Consider the following 17,068-nt stretch of genomic DNA (forward strand, 5'->3'; position numbering starts at 1 on the left):
CAAGCTCCATGCTCAGTGCAGAGTCTTCTCATCCCTCTGTTCCTCCCCCTGCTCACTTGTTCTCCCTCTCTCTAATAAATAAATAAAATCATTAAAAATAAATAAAAATAAAAACACCTCCATCTGCCTGTATAATAAATCATTCTGTATAATAAACTGAATCTGTTCATTGAGAATTTGTGTAAATTTGCCCATGTTTAATTTTACATAATAATTTAGTAACAATCAACCAAAGAGAAAGACAACATATATAATTTACTTAAAGAGAACAAGCTTTTATATATACTTTGGTACATCAACCTGAAGTAGAATAGTGCTACTGAAGAATAATGCTAACTAAAATGCATTATTTGATCTTTATAAAGGATTTCCCACATAACGTCCATTTTGAAACAGAAATTAAATATGTTTCTGTCAAACTAATAAAATTCTTGTCTTCAAATATAGTTAAGCCAAGGCTTTCACTCTGATGGGCCTTTCCTCAATTAGATGCAATAATCAGTTGACATCCTACTTTGTGAAGAATAAGCCTGTTTCTAATTCTTATTTACAAATCCTTTAAAAAAATTAGTGTGAGGCATAATTGAGACCATTTATTTATCCAGCCTAGACAGTGATACGTGCACGTAAGTAAACCCTCGTTACCTTTCTGAAATGAAAAGGTCGTTAGAGGCGAGGTACAACTCCTCAAGAACTGGCCATCCAGAGGCACACCGGAGCACCTAGGAGGGAAACGATTCAGGCTGAAGCAGCCTCTCTTGGCTGTTTCTTCCGGCGTGTTTATTACTATAACCTCTACATTAGCTCAGTTCAGTTACTGTTTTAGAAATAAAATGCCCGGTGGACGTTTCAGCACGGACTCTAGTTCAGGCTAGGAGTGCCAGTGGACAGGTGACAAAATTAAAATGTCAAGAGCTGTGTTTCAGTGACACGGGAGCGTGTGCAGCCGGCATTCCGGGAGCCGGGAATGCGTCCTCCGGGAGCTCTTGAACTCTACCAGACACCTGCACAGTGGACTTGCAGACGTGCACTTCGCACACTCTTCTTATTTGACACAGTTTGCTTCACCAAAGTTAAGAAATCAATGTCAAACACCATTCCTCAGTTCTCAATACCAACCTGAGTTTGTAAAGAAGACAATAATAGACAGTGTTTCCCAACTATTTCGACATTTTCTCACTTGAACTTCACCACCATCTCTAGCACCTGAATTTTCTACATGCCCTTCCCGTTCACATGCTAGGTCTAAACCCCCTGCAAAAGGAGGGAGCGCCAGCTAAAGGCAACCTGTCTCTCAGTGGAGCGCCCCAGTGGCATTTCACAGACAAGTAACTTTGCTGGGGGTGTACTTGGTTCGAAGTTAGAATATTCTGGGCAGTTGAGGTCAGTTCACCTCTGATATAAAAAAGTAGTGGCAGACATAAGTTCCAAATGCTGCCGGGCAAAGGACTCATTGGTCCACTTTCTGAACCCAGCTGTTTACAATGAACAGTGGATTCCAGGAGCCAAATCTCAAATGAGAAAAGGAGACGACAACCCTGTGGCAGCCCTGCCTCTGCCCTGGAGCACTTGGGGAAACTGGTTGAGCTCCATCAATAGCTAACTCGAGGGCTTTTGAAGTTCGGCATATGTTAACCACTATGGAGTGCCACTGTCCAGAAAGACACCAGAACAAACCAGAAGGACCTGAGAGAGAGAGAATATGGATCCCAAGATACAAAATTCTACTTCACTAGAAAGATTCTGTAACTTTCTGTGAGGTGGTTTAAAGAGTCCTCTTATTTCGATAATAGGATGATGAAATGAAGCCACCATTGTGTTTTCATTCCCTGTTAAGCCAAGATTTTGAAATTTCCTATTTCTAGGTAATAAACTTCGCAAAGAAACAGGATTACCTCCGCCCACGTTATTCCTGTCCGGTTAAGGGCTAAAATCTTCAGTGCAGGAAATGCCCGGGTCAGGGTCAGTGAAGCCAAAGGAAAGCTGAGTTTATTCTCACTGTGTAGAGAAAAAAGTCACGATGTGCAGACTGCCTGCTCCCCAGGGGGCCTGAGGGAAAGTCATCAAAAGCAACAATTTGGGGATTTAATATGACCCATTTGGTTTGTTTCAACCTTATAGTGAAATTTTTTTCCTTTTTTTCCTTAAAGTGAAATTGATTAAAAACCAAGGGAGTCCAGGGGCACCTGGGGAACTCAGCGGTTGGGTTGAGCATCTGCCTTGGGCTCAGGTCATGATCCCATGGTCCCAGGGATCGAGTCTCACATCAGGCTCCCTGCATGAGCTTGCTTCTCCCTCTGCCTATGTCTCTGCCTCTCTCTCTATGTCTCTCATGAATAAATAAAATCTTAAAAAAAAGAAGAAGAAGAAGAAGAAATGAAGCTTAAATTCCACTAAGCTGTGTCCCCCTCATTGCCACAGAAATGCTGAGAGGGAATGAGGAGAGGTCAGAGGTTTTTTTTTTTTTAATTTTTTTTTTAATTTTTATTTATTTATGATAGTCACAGAGAGAGAGAGAGGCAGAGACACAGGCAGAGGGAGAAGCAGGCTCCATGCACCGGGAGCCCGATGTGGGATTCGATCCCGGGTCTCCAGGATCGCGCCCTGGGCTAAAGGCAGGCGCCAAACCGCTGCGCCACCCAGGGATCCCGAGGTCAGAGGTTTTAATACCAGGTGACAGAATGGATGCCTAAGAGTTCATACCTGAGATTAAGAACTTCCAGGTGTTTGAGCTGATCAGCAATATCTAGGACTTCATCCCACGAGGACAACAGGTTTCGTGACAAATCTACCTTTCTGATATCTCAAAGTACATGTTAAGGAAGAGTAATACAGAAAGATTCACACAGAACAGTAGGCACCCCTTAATTCTAGAGCACCAATCTTTAGCCTCTCACTTTACACCCTCTATTCTGCTTGAGACTTTTTTCATGAGCACACACTACTTTTACCTTTTTAAGTCACCCAAGTCTTCATTTAGAAATGAAAATGTTCATTTTCAGGGTACCTGGGTGGCTCAGTTGGTTGAGTGTCTGCCTTTGGCTCAGGTCATGATCTCAGGGTCCTGGGATTGAGCCCTGCTCAGCGGGGAATCGCTTCCCCCTCTGCCCTGCTCATGTTCTCTCTTGCTCACTCTCTAATACTTAAAAAAAGAAAGAAAGAAAGAAAAGCAAAAAGAAAACGTTCATTGTCCTATGCTGCGAACTTGAGACAAGTATCTACAATAGTAAATAAGAACCAAATGTCCTAACAAATGCTCAACCATTCTAACGATATCCCACAAAAAGAGAGAAAAGGAATGACAGAGTTTGGTTGATAAATCCTAAAGTGCACCCACGGGCCTCGTCCTGGGCACGGTTTCTGGCTGCTGCCTCAAGGCTACGCACACCTTCTGTGGTGCAATATTCTGCTCTGCATTGTGGGAACTCCCAAGTCATCGGTGGCATCTCCCAAGACAGACAACAAGGGGTGACCGGGGACAAAGGTTCTAAAGTGCTAAGAATGATTCCAGGATTTAGAGAAGGATTAACCAGCCAGAGAGAAAGAAAACGGCACCCGAGCTGAATGCTTCAGGGGGAGCGCAGTGCCATCAAGAGGGAGCACAGCATCAAGAAGCCCCGGGTATGGGGATCCCTGGGTGGCTCAGCGATTTGGCGCCTGCCTTTGGCCCAGGACTGAGGGGGTCAACACCCCAGACACTCTGCTGAGGAGCTCTGCTCTAATTTCTATCACCACAAAGGATGCGCTACAGGGAAAGCGAGAAATAGCTGGCTAAAGATCGCTGCTCATCTGCCATCTCTTCCCCCAGAGAACATGGGTTATAAATGGTCTGTGGCATAAATTATTACATAGAGGTTAGGCCAGCTTAAAGAATTATGAGAAAACCTTTTAAAGTTCAAGAAAGTCCATTTCATTTGCCAGTGGGATTTTGTTTTTTCAAACTCCTCTCCAATATTTTTAGTTGTGGGCATAAAAGCAATATAGGGCAAAAACAAAAACCACTCCTAGGAGAAGGCAGAGAAAAGAGATTATAATCTTTGGGAAAGCCTGCTTTGAGGTGCGGTGACAAAACCGCAGGGGGGCCGCATGACACGAGAGAGGATTCTGCGCACCCACAAGAAGGCAGTCCAGGAAGGCAGGGGCCCTGGGCCTCAGTCAGGGTCTCTGGCTCCTCCTCTGCTCCTACTGGACGGTCTTCACACCAGATGGCTGCCAGGCCCTGGGCAGGGGGCAAAAGGCAGACACCAGCCAAGCCTGTCCTCACATAAGGAGCCCCGTCCAGGACAGCCCTGGTGGCTCAGCAGTTTAGCCTTCAGCCCAGGGCGTGATCCTGGAGACCCATCGGGCTCCCTGCATGGAACCTGCTTCTCCCTCTGCCTGTGTCTCTGCTTCATTCTCTCTCTCTCTCTCTCTCTCTCTCTCTGTCTCTCATGAGTAAATAAATAAAATCTTAAAAAAAAAAAAAAAAGGAGCCCGGCCAGGCCAGACACTTCTGCTTCCCATTTCCTTTGCTTGGGGTGAGTCCCACTGTCTCCCCTGAAGGCCGAGGGGTCTGGGAAAGTAAATAATTTACCTGGGCAGCAACTGGCCCAGGTGAGACAAGATCCCTTAGGAAGAAAGTCAGGGAGAACAGACACTGGTGGGCTCCTGGCCGTGTCCGGCACAAGTGTCAAGTGCAAAGTCAGATTTGCAGTGAAAGGATACTAGGACATGCTTTGGCAATTGCTCCTTTGTCGCCAGCACAATTCACTGCACAGTTCCTCAGAGAAATTTCTTGCAACTTGCTGAGCTGACTGCATGAAAAACAGAATTCACACATATGCATAAACATGTAAACATCCACTGGCCCTTTTAAACGTTAAAAAGCACTTCATATGAGAAGTTACCAAAATAACAAATACCAGTACCCAGCAGCCAATTTAAGCAATGCAGCTTTACTTAAAAGAAGAAAGAGAAAGTAAGCATTATACACACTACCAAGAGCACTGAAGCTCTTCGGGTCCCATCCAGGACAGAATGCTTCTCCTCTGCTCCCCGTAGATAACCGGTATCAGGTACTGGGTTTTTGTTTACACCTAAGCATTTCACAGTTTTATAACACACTTCCACATCCCTAAACAATCATAGCATTTCATCCATAATGAAACTTGATATAAAGGGTATCCCACTGCATATATCCTCCTCCGAGCTACTTTCCCCTCAACAGTGTATCGCTCAGCAGTGAAACTTAGCTACATCAACCCACATACTCTAGAGCATTCATTTTCACATCTTAGAGACCACAATTAATTTATTTACTACACTGTTGACATTTAGATTATTCCAACAGGGCTGAAGTAAACATATCATATACTTCTCATATTTACATGTGAAGGTCCCTCTAGGGTTACATCCTGGACAGTGTGTGTATCTTCAGCTTTACTAGATAATCTCAGAAACCACTTTAAGTGTGGAGGATCTGCATTTTCTACTCATTGAAAGAGCCTGTGTGGTATCTAGACTATGGGATCTAAGAGCCCTATCACCTGGGTTCAAATCCCAATTCCACCGCTTCTTTGGGCTTTAGGTGAATCAGATTCCACAGCTTTAAAATGCTATATGGTTTAGGGGCGCCTGGGTGGCTTAGCCAGTTAAGCATCTGCCTTTGGCTCAGGTGATGATCCCAGGGTCCTAGGATCCAGTCCCACATCAGGCTCCTTGCCCAGTGAGGAGTCTGCTTCTCCCTCTGTCCCTGTTTGTGCTTTTTCTCTCACTCTCTCTCAAATAAATAAATAAAATATTTTTTAAAAAAATAAATAAAACGCTATGGTTTGCACACATGTTCATGGCAGCATTACCACTGTAGCCAAAGGGTGAAAACAACCCAAATGTCCATCAATACATGAACGGATAAACAAAGTGTGATATACCCACACAACAGAATATTACTCAGCCTTGAAAAGGAAGGAAATTCTGACATAAGGGTAAACTTGAGGAACTCAAGCAAAAGAAGCCAATCATAAAAGGACAATACCGGGGTTCCTGGGTGGCTCAGTGGTTGAGCATCTGCCTTTAGCTCAGGTCATGATCCTGGGGTCCTGGGATTGAATCCCACATCGGCCTCCTTGTTCAGTAGGCAGTCTGCTTCTCTCTCTGCCCTTATCTGCTGCTCTACCTGCTTGTACTTTCTCTCTAATAAATAAATAAAACCTTAAAAAAAAATCTTGATTTATTCTAAGTTTTTCTCCTCCACATATTTTTTATTGAAAAAAAAAATCACATAAAGTATATGCTTTAGCCTCCCTTATACGTGAATACACAGCTCAGCGATTTTAAATAAATATGCACAGGTAACCAACCCAGATCAAGAAACACCATTCTCAGAACTTGGGAAGTCCTCTCTGTGTCCCTGACAGTTGCTTCCTCCCCGCGAAACTGTCTATCATGACTTCTAACATTAGTGAGCAGTTGTGCCTGATTCTGACCTTCACACAGACAGAGTCAGACAAGCTGTGCTTCCCTGGGCAACTATTTCTGCAGGACACTGTGTTAATGAGCTCTTGCCCATACTGTTGCATCAAGCAGTAGTTTGCTCATGTTCACTGCTGAACATTCCTCCACTGAATGAATACAACACACTTTATTCGTCCATTTTATGGTTATAGATATTTGGATTGTACCTCTGAATTTTTGATGTTCTTGCTGATGCTGGTCACCTCCGCTAAAGAACAGAGGTATCAAGAAATGAATTTATTCTTCAACACTGTCCCCAGGGGCACTTTAAAGGTTGTGTTGTGTTAAATCTTAACAGGAACAGCAATATAAGAGAGCACATCAATAGACTTTGAACAAAACTACAGTTAATTATTTGATTTAAGAGACATTTAGAGAAAGGAAAAGATTGCAGGCCTACACCAAGAGTACAAATGTACTCTCCAGGGTGGCCACCCAGGGCACTACTAAGCCACCCATCTGGGTCAGGGTCAAACACCACAGCACTGACCACCGATGAATCTGCATAACCTGGAAGGCTCTTGGGTTATTGTGGGAACATCAGCTTCTACTCACTGTGATTCAGACAGTGCATCGGAGAGAGCAGAAGGCCTCTCTTCATAGAACCACACAGTTTTACAATGCATTATGCAGTGCCCCTCAAACTACTACATAATAATTTGGGGTACTTCTTAAAAGCAAGAGTCCATGACATTCTGATTAATGGCTAGGAAGGGACCCAAGATTCTGCAATCTCACAAGCATCCTAGGTGAGAAGAGTGTGCACCCAGAGATGGAAAATGACTCAGTTCTAGATGGGACCAGCATGCCACATGGCAGGTAACAACTCAGAGCTCTGTTTCTGTTTCTGATTTGTCACCCAGCTAGAAATGTCACCATGAAACAGAAAAGGACCAAAGTGTCAACCTTAGTTACTTATTCCACAAGACAGCTGGTATAAACATTAATAATGAGCAAACTAATGTTTTAATCCCAATATAGAAAAGCCCAACAATCCGATGCTAAATTAAGAACATTTATTTCCCCAAAGACTCAATCCTCAGGTTCCTCTGATTTCAATCTGCGGTTTGTGCAGGAAGGACAGACCAGGTTGGAAGCAAAGTTCTGGGTGTCAATATACAATCCAGTGAACTTCAATTCTGAACAGTGATGAAAGTCATCTCTGCCATTATCAATCCTACGTACCTTTGCTGTTTTATAATAGAGTCAAAACCAATTGTTTCCACGGGTTTATTTCCAATTATAATAATTTGCCCTTTCCCATCTTCTTCAGGAGCATCTTCTAACACATAGCGATTCTTAACTGCAGTGAGAAAGTCCACTCCAAAATTTACTTTGTTTGGACGAATAAAGGATCCTCCTGTTGGGTGCCTGGGAAAAAAGAGAAATGGAACAAATAAAATATCATCAATGAGGACATTTACAGATGACATGTGTGAGGGGCACCTGGGTGGCTTAGTCTGTTCAGCGTCTGGTTCAATTTTGGCTCAGGTCATGGTCTCAGAATTATGAGATCAAGCCCTGTTTCAGAGAACCTGCTTGAGGATTCTCTCTCCCCCTCTTCCTCTGCCCCTCCCTCTGCTTGCATAGTCTCTCTAAAATACATAAGTCTTAAAAATTTTTTTTAAAATAACTCATATGAAAATCCTTTATAAATTGTCAGTCTGCCACAAATGTAAAACATCTACATTTACAAATGTGTTCATAAATATAGTATATAAATATAAATACAAATAAAAGCAATTCCACAGTTTTTTAAAAAAAGATTTTATTTATTTATTCATGACAGGCACAGAGGGAGAGAGGCAGAGACACAGGCAGAGGGAGAAGCAGGCTCCATGCAGGAAGCCTGACATGGGACTCAATCCCAGGTCTCTGGGATCACACCCTGGGCCAAAGGTGGCACTAAACCACTGGGCCACCCAATTCCACAGTTTTTAAAAAAAGATTTTATTTATTGGTGAGAAACACAGAGAGAGGTAGAGATATAGGCAGAGGGAGATGCAGGCACCCTGTGGGGAGCTGGATGCAGGACTCAATCCCAGGACCCTGGGATCATGCCTTGAGCCAAAGGTAGACACTCAACCACTGAGCCACCTATGTGCCCTATACAATTATTTTTATTTATTTATTTTTTTACACAATTATTTTTAAAGATTTTATTTCTAATTAATCTCTACACCCAATGTGGGGCTTGAACCTACAACCCTGAGCTCAGGAGTTGCACACTCTACTGACTGAGCCGGCCAGGCAACCCAGGAATTATACAATTAAAAAAATAACAAAAAGAAAATGTCACCCACCAGAATGGCCATAAATGCAATGTTCTGAAGGTTTGTAAAATATTCTCTATGCTATGCTGAAAACTTAACATCAGCATAAAAGGGAAAAGTAACATACAAATGTATAATCGATATGACTGATTAAAAAGCATTGTGAGGGATTCCTGGGTGGCGCAGTGGTTTGGCGCTTGCCTTTGGCCCAGGGCGCGATCCTGGAGACCCGGGATCGAATCCCACATCAGGCTCCCCGTGCATGGAGCCTGTTTCTCCCTCCGCCTATGTCTCTGCCTCTCTCTCTGTCTCTCTGTGACTATCATAAATAAATAAAAATAAAAAAAAATAAAAAATAAAATAAAAAGCATTGTGAGCTTATGCAAGCATAGTAAGCCCCAACAGATAAACAGGCAAGAAATATGAAACAGACCATTCACATAATAGGAAAAAGAGGTATTAATTCCACAGGTGAAAGTTTTACCTTGCTCATGATTAAGAAATGCAAATTCACATCACAAAACCAGTTTCAAAAAAACTGGCCAAAAATAAAGAAAAATCCTAACACCTCAGAGACTGCAAGGCTGGGTTCAGTTCTGATTGTAGGATCATACTCCTGGGAACCTGTCAGCAGGCAATAACTTAAAAATACAAACAAAATTGCATTTCCAAAGATTCTGTATAACAACATTTATTTATAACTGCGGAACTCTGGAAAACGTCAGAAAGCCCAGCTGGATAGGAATTATTAAGTAAACCAGACAGATGTAGTCATGAAAAATTCTAGCTGTAACACTGAATAAAATTACTCACAAAATAATGTTGAGATTTCTAAAAACCAAACTGTACATGAAATGACTATAGAAGAATCACAGCTACAAACAGAGATGGAATAAGGACACAGATGAAAACATTTGTGGGTAACAGGCTTACATACAAAATCTTTCCAATAACAAACTTGAACTAAATATATTGTCAAAGCTTAAATATGGGGCTAAAAACAGAGAGTGTGGGAAGAATGCTACATGAAATAGGATATTTCACCACAATTTCTATCCAGGTTTTAGAGCAATTTTTAGATTTAACATTAAGACTAATCGTATTACTGGATGTAATGACCACTCTGTCAGGCTTTTCAAGAGATTCAATATGGGTCTCTGGACCTCTTAAATTTCAGCATTCAGCATGACATCATGGCAATGAGATCTTATTTTCTGAATGATCTAAGTATCCACTATAAAATAGTCGTAAATGTTAATACTATCATTTGATCACTTGAGAGAATGATGAAATACATAAATTGCCAAAAACTATATTATAAACACTATTTCAGCTTATAACCTTTGATTCTTAAAGAAAAAAAGGCTTCCTAGAAATCACCATAATTAAAAAGGATGAAAACTCGTATGGATAAATTTCATCCATATAAACATACACTTTTTAAAGATTTTATTTACTTATTTAACAGAGAGCACAAGCAGGAGGAGCAGCAAAGGGAGACGCAGACTTCCCGCTGAGCAGGGATCGATCCCAGGACATGGGGCTCTATCCCAGGACCCTGAGATCATGACCTGAGCTGAGGCAGTCGCTTAACCGCCTGAGCTACCCAGGTGCCCCTAAACATACACTTTTTAAAAATGGGTCCACAGAGATGACCAGAGTGTGAAAGGGGTCTGTGATCCCTAAAAGTTAGAAGCGATGCCACGGATAAGAAGAAATGGCCCAGAGGTCATGAGAACCCCAGAGTGTGGGGTCCTGGAAGCCAATGAAGAAAGTGGACAACCATGTCCAGCACTACAAAAGGATGCAAGGTGATGGCTAAGGCTGGCCACCAAATCTAGTGACCAGTAGGTAACCCTGGTAGGAGCAGTGGGGCAGTAGCTGGGTGGGGGAGTTCCAAACAGTGAGAAGCCAGGGAGCCCTGGCTGCTTTCGCCCCAAAGGGAAGAAGAGCATTAGGGTGGCAGCTATAGGGACACAGGGGATCAGAAGAAGGAATGTCTTATGATGGGGGGCGTATCAGATCTATATGCTGCTGAAAATAATCCAGCGATGAGGAGAGAACTGATGATGCAGGAAATTAAATTCTCTGCTGCAGTAAAATCAAGTTCTGAGTCTGTACAGTATGTTGTAATATCAGAAGATCACTGACTACCAGAAGCTGCCTAGAAAATGTTACATTTTGGCCCCTGGGGAAGTTCATGTTGTGAATAAAACCCACAGTTCTGGGGACGCCTGGGTGGCTCAGTCCTTAAGCATCTAAGTTCAGCTCAGGTCATGATTTCAGGGTCATGGAATGGAGCCCACACTGGGCTCCCTGCTCAGTGGGGAATTTGCTTTCCCTCTCCCCTTTGCTCCTCCTCCCTCTCTGCCCCGCCTCCCCGGCTCACACATTTTACTCCCTCTCAAATAAAATCTGTAAAAAACAAAAAAACAAAAAAACACAGTTCTAAGAAGCACAGTTATGTTACTCAGCTAAAGTGATGAAATATAGCTAGCATCATTTTTTAAGAATTCAAAGGGATCTACTTCAGAGATTATCTAGGCTAGGACTTCATAACCTAAAAAACAGAACGCCATCTGAAAATCTTATTGGATCCCAGGAATCTGCTTGTTTAGAACAATGCTCCAGGGCATTCTGACTTCACTGGACCTCATATCTAACCCTGTTTCAGTTGGGGGTCCTGGAGTCCACTATTAGAAGTATCACAGCCACGACCAAGAACTCAGGATTTCTGACTACTTGTTCTTTCCTACATTTCTGTCTGGGCTTACAGATACAAATCAATGCTTTATTTTGGCAAATTAAACACATTCCCTAAATTTAATTCCTAATCAACATATACCTTTTTTTAAAGTTTTTTTTTTTTTTTAAGTAATCTCTACACCCAATGTGGGGCTCAAACTTATGACCCCAAGGTCAAGAGTCACATACTCTTCCAGCTGAGTCGGCCAGGTGTCCTGACAGATAAATTCCTAAGATGGAAGGCAGGAGCAGGACAAGGTTGGTGCACCTCGGGAGTCTGAGTAGAACAAATCTGGGATCCTTCTGGGCCCCACAACTTACTGGCTATACGACCTCAGGCAGCCAATCTTACCTTCTCAGCCAGAGTCTCCTCATCTACAAAGCCCCACCAAATGAGGTTATTTATAAGGATTATATAAGCCATAATATATAAGCCATCACTATATTGCCTAGCATAGCCTTTCTCTACAGACACGCAGATCAATACAGCAGTCCTTTCTATTCTATACAGCATTATATCTAATATGCTGTCAAGCATAAACCCACATATTCTGATATACTGGGATATCCCAAAGCTACAATCTCTAAACTCAAGCAGTGGCTGCCAAACTTGTTCAGTTAGGCTCCTAAGGTATATATAACGTCAATGACATCGTGACATAACAATTTCTCCATAGAACTATATACAGTTTTGCCAGGAAAAAATACAGTTAATGGGCCTCCTGGGTAACTCAGTTGGTTAAGTACCTGCCTTTGGCTCAAGTCATGATTTCAAGGTCCTAGGATCGAGCCCCACGTCTGGCTCCCTGCTCAGTGGGGAGCCTGCATCTCCCTCTCCCCCTGCTTGTGCTCTCTCTTCCCCTGCTAAATAAAATCTTTTTTTAAAAGGGGAAAAATACAGTTATTAACATACGCAAGATAAAATTCGCATGCAAATTCAGACACAAAGTTATTCTCTATTGCCACCTAAACATCCTCCAAAGTATAGTGGCTTAAAATGATCTGCTCTTTCTTAAGATTCTGTGGGTTAGCTTTGCTTCAACTGAGTTGTTCTTGTTTTTCATGGTGTCACGTGGAGTGATCCAGGTGACTATAGTCAGCTGGGAGTTGGCTGAGGTTCAAACAATCCGAGATGGCTCCACTTGAATCATTGGCACTTGGGCTAGGGTGGCTGGGAGCTGACTGGGCCAATGGCTTCTGTAAGAGCAGAAACTGCACCACCTCTTAAAGGTCCCAGGGCGGACACACCACTTCTGCCACTTGCCAAAGCTTAGGTACAAGCCAGTCTGGATTCAAGCAAAGGGGAAATAACCTCCGCCTCTTGATGGGAGAAGTCACAAGCTCGAATAAGAATGGGAAGAATTATTGGCAGCCATCTTTGATGAGAATCTAATATGCTTATCCCTCCAGCCCAACAAAGCTGTCATGTTAAGTGAGGCTTGATGTGTCTATCTAACCATCTGGATTAGCAGTCAGTTTGGGGGAAGGCAAAGGACACCTGCTCTCACAGGCTAACTATCAGCTCAAAGAATGTAAGGTGGCCCAGCCTGGGTGAAATACAGAGCAAGATCTTAACTGTTTGAGGAGACTCCACCCTGTTTTCCACAGCGGCTGCACCAGTTTGCATTCCCACCAACAGTGTACAAGGGTTCCTTTTTCTCCACATCCTCACCAACACCTGTTGTTTCTTCTGTTTATGAGTTTAGTCATTCTGACAGGTGTGAGGAGATATCTCATTGTAGTTTTGATTTGCATTTTCCCCATGATGAGTGATGTTGAGTATCTTTCCATGTGTCTGTTGGCGATCTGGATGTCTTCTTTGGAAAACTGTTTATTCTTCTGCCCATTTTTAAAAAGATTTATTTGAGACAGAAGGAAAGAGCAGGGAGAGAGAGGCAGAGGGAGAGGGAAGGAGACTCCACACTGAGCTCAATCCCACAGCCCTGAGATTGTGACCTGAACCAAAATTAAGAGTTGAATGCTTAACCAATTGAGCCGCCCAAGGCACCCCATCTTCTGTTCATTATTTAATTGGGTTATTTGATTTCTAGCTGTTGAGGGTTTTTTTTTAACGATTGATTGATTGATTAGTGAGAGACAGAGAGAGAGAGAGAGAGAGAAAGAGGCAGAGACACAAGCAGAGGGAGAAGCAGGCTCCACGCAGGAAGCCTGATGTGGGACTCAATCCTGGGTCTCCAGGATCATGCCCTGGGCCAAAGGCAGAGCTAAACTGCTGAGCCACCCGGGCTGCCCAGCTGTTGTGTTTTATACATTCTATATTTTGGATACTACCCCTTTATCAGATACATCATTTTCAAATATCTTCTCCCATTCAGTAAGCTGCCTTTTAGTTGTGATTGTTTCCTTCATTGTGCAGAAGCTTTTTATTTTGATGAAGTCCCAGTAGTTTGTTTCCCTTGCCTCAGGAGACATCTCTATTAAGAAGTTGGTATGGCCAAGATCAAAGGGGATGCTGCCTGTGTTCTCTTCTAGGATTTGTATGGTTTCCTATCTCACATTTAGGTCTTTCATCCATTTTGAGTTTATTTTTGTGTATGCTATACGAAAGTGGTCCAGTTTCATTCTTTTGCATGTTGCTCTCCCGTTTTCCCAAAACTATTTGTGGAAAATACTTTTTTTTCCATTGGATATTCTTTCTGCTTTGTTGAAGATTGACCATATAGTTGTGGGTTCATTTCTGGGTTCTCTATTTTGCTTCATTGATCCATGTATCTATTTTTGTGCCAATATTATACTGTTTTGATCACTACAGCTGTATAATATAACTTGGTTTGGAACTATGATATCACCAGCTTAGCTTTTCTTTTTTTTTTTAAACATTTTATTTATATATTCATGAGAGACACACACAGAGAGAGAGAGAGAGAGGCAGAGACACAGGCAGAGGGAGAAGCAGGCTCTATGCCAGAAACCCAATGTGGGACTCGATCCCAGGTCTCCAGGACCAGGCCCTGGGCTGAAGGCAGACGCTAAACCACCCAGGGATCCCCAGCTTGTCTTTTTCAAGGTTGCTTTGGCTACTCGAGGTCTTTTGTGGTCCTATACAAATTTTAGGATTATTTGTTCTAGCTCTGTAAAAAATGTAGTTGGCATTTTGATAGGGATTGCATTAAATGTGTAGATGGCTTTGGGGAGTAGACACATTTTAAAAATATTTGTTCTTTCAATCCATTAGCATAGAATGCCTTGCATTTCTTTTGGTCATCTTCAGTTTTTTTCATCAGTGTTTCATAGTTTTCAGTGTACAGGTCTTTCATCTCTGGCCAGGTTTATTCCCAGATTATTTTGGTTTGGGTGCAACAGTAAATAGGATCGATTCCTTAATTTCTCCTTCTGCTGCTTCATTATTAGTGTATAGAACGTAACAGATTTTTTTTTTTTTTAAGATTTTGAGAGCAAGAGAGAGAGATTCATGTGCACAAATGGCGAAGGGAGAGAATCCCCATCAGACTCCCCACTGAGCACAGAGCCCAATACAGGGCTCAATCCCATGATCCATGCAATCACAACCTAAACTGAAACCCAGAGTTAGATGCTCAACCAACTGAGCCACCCAGGTGCCTTGGAATTGCAACAGATTTCCGTACGTCGATTTTGTATCCTGTGGCATTTCTAAATTAGTGCATCAGTTCTAGCAATTTTATGGTGGATTCTTTTGAGTTTTTTTTATATCGAGTATCATGTCATCTGCAAATAGTCAATGTTTTACTTCTTCCTTGACAATCTGGATGCCTTTCATTTCTTTTTGTTGTGTGATTGCTGTGGGGGGGATGGGTGAAACAGGTGATGGGGATTAAGGAGGGCACTTGTGATGAGCACTGGATGCTGTATGAAAGTGCTGAAGCACTATATTATACACCTGAAACTAATATTGTATGTTAACTGGAATTTAAAAACTTTTTTAAAAAGTCAACTTTTTAAATAAGCATATATTCAATATAATGCATATTATGTGTTCAATCGAATCATATTCAATACCTAATAACCATATTCAGTATTTTAAAAAAAGACAAGATCTTAGCACTCTACCATGGAATTTGCCATCTAGATTCATGTAGAACAAATCTACATAGAAAAGACATCCAAATCTTTTTTTCCCCCTTTTAAATTAACATATAGTGTATTATTAGTTTTGGAAGTAGAATTCAGTGATTCATCAATCTTATATAATATCCAGTCCTCATTACATTATGTGTCCTCCTTAATGCTCATCACCCAGTTACCCAATCCTCCCATCCCCTGCCCCTACACTGACCCTGTTTGTTTCCTACAGTAAGAGACTCTTATGGTTTGTCTCCCTCTCTGATTTAGTCTTGTTTTTTTTTCCTCTCTTCCCCTATGATCCTGTTTTGTTTCTTACATTGCACATGAGTGAGGTCATATAACTGTCTTTCTTTGATTGACTTATTTCGCTTAGCATAATACCCTCTAGTTCTATCCACATTGTTGCAAATCACAAGATTTCTTTCTTTTTTTTTGGATGGCTGAGTAGTATTTCATTGCATATATAAACCACACCTTCTTTATCCATTTATCTGTCGATGAACATCTGGGCTCTTTCCATAGTTTGGCTATTGTGGACACTGCTGCTATAAACAACTGGGGTGCAGGGGCCCCTTTGGATCACTACATTTGTATCTTTGGGGTAAATATCTAGTGCAATTGCTGGGTGGTAGGGTAGCTCTATTTTCAACTTTTTGAGGAACCTCCTGCTTTCCAGAACGGCTGTACCAGCTTGTGTTCCCACCAACAGTGTAAGAGGGTTCCCCTTCTCCTTATCCTCACCAACACCTGTTGTTTCCTGACTTGTTAATTTTAGCCATTCTGACTGGTATGAAGTGGTATCTCATTGTGGTTTTAATTTCTATTTCCCTGATGCTGAGTGATGTTGAGCACTTTTTTTCATGTGTCTGTTTGGCCATTTGTATGTAGAGACAGCCAAATTTTAACTGCTTCAAATCACAAATCAAGAAATCGGGATGGGGGGCAGCCTGGGTGGCTCAGTGGTTTAGCACCACCTTCAGCCCAGGGCATGATCCTGGAGTCCTGGGATCAAGTCCCACGTCAGGCTCCCTGCATGGAGCCTGCTTCTCCCTCTGCCTGTGTCTCTGCCTCTCTCTCTGTGTGTGTCTCTCATGAATAAATAAATAAAATCTTAAAAAAAAAAAAAAAAAGAAATTGGGAGAGGCAAAACAGAAAGTTATTATAAAAGATTAAAGGTTATTACAAAAAAAGCAAAAACTTTAAGAAATATGGTATCATTAGTGAACTTTTCATCTTTAATATATTTTACTTGTGTATAAAAGTTTAAACACCAATGCTTTGAATGTTCCATAAGAGCAGCATCTACTCAGAAAGTAATATTGCACAACTTGACATTTTTGAGAGCCTAGTAGGTGTCAGGAATGATACAAGGTGCTTTCGTATTACAGAATAGGATCGTCTAGGACTCTTGGGTTTACTGGCAAGCTGTGCTTCCTTGGAGGCAGAAACGGGCCCTCAACAAGGGCAGTTCATGCTTCAGAGGCAGGAACTGA

The 17,068-nt window shown here is 42.1% G+C and overlaps 1 protein-coding gene across 8 annotated transcripts in view; it reads right to left on the reverse strand.

Moving 5' to 3' along the window:
- TBCE (tubulin folding cofactor E) overlaps positions 1-17,068 on the reverse strand; it is a 110,993-nt gene that overhangs the window by 9,456 nt on the left and 84,469 nt on the right. For all 8 annotated transcript variants that reach the window (XR_012001061.1, XM_026008719.2, XM_072755928.1 and 5 more), the window contains 5 exons: positions 7,678-7,863; positions 4,705-4,793; positions 2,704-2,803; positions 1,896-1,998; positions 646-722 (listed from right to left, as the gene is read on the reverse strand). Coding sequence is in view for 7 of the 8 variants with exons in the window: in XM_026008719.2 (XP_025864504.1) it covers positions 646-722; positions 1,896-1,998; positions 2,704-2,803; positions 4,705-4,793; positions 7,678-7,863 (555 nt within the window). In the remaining variant the exon portion in view is untranslated. The remainder of the gene's footprint in view (positions 1-645; positions 723-1,895; positions 1,999-2,703; positions 2,804-4,704; positions 4,794-7,677; positions 7,864-17,068) is intronic.

This window comes from Vulpes vulpes, chromosome 4 (genome assembly GCF_048418805.1).
Source record: "Vulpes vulpes isolate BD-2025 chromosome 4, VulVul3, whole genome shotgun sequence".
Classification (NCBI taxonomy): Eukaryota; Metazoa; Chordata; class Mammalia; order Carnivora; family Canidae; genus Vulpes; species Vulpes vulpes.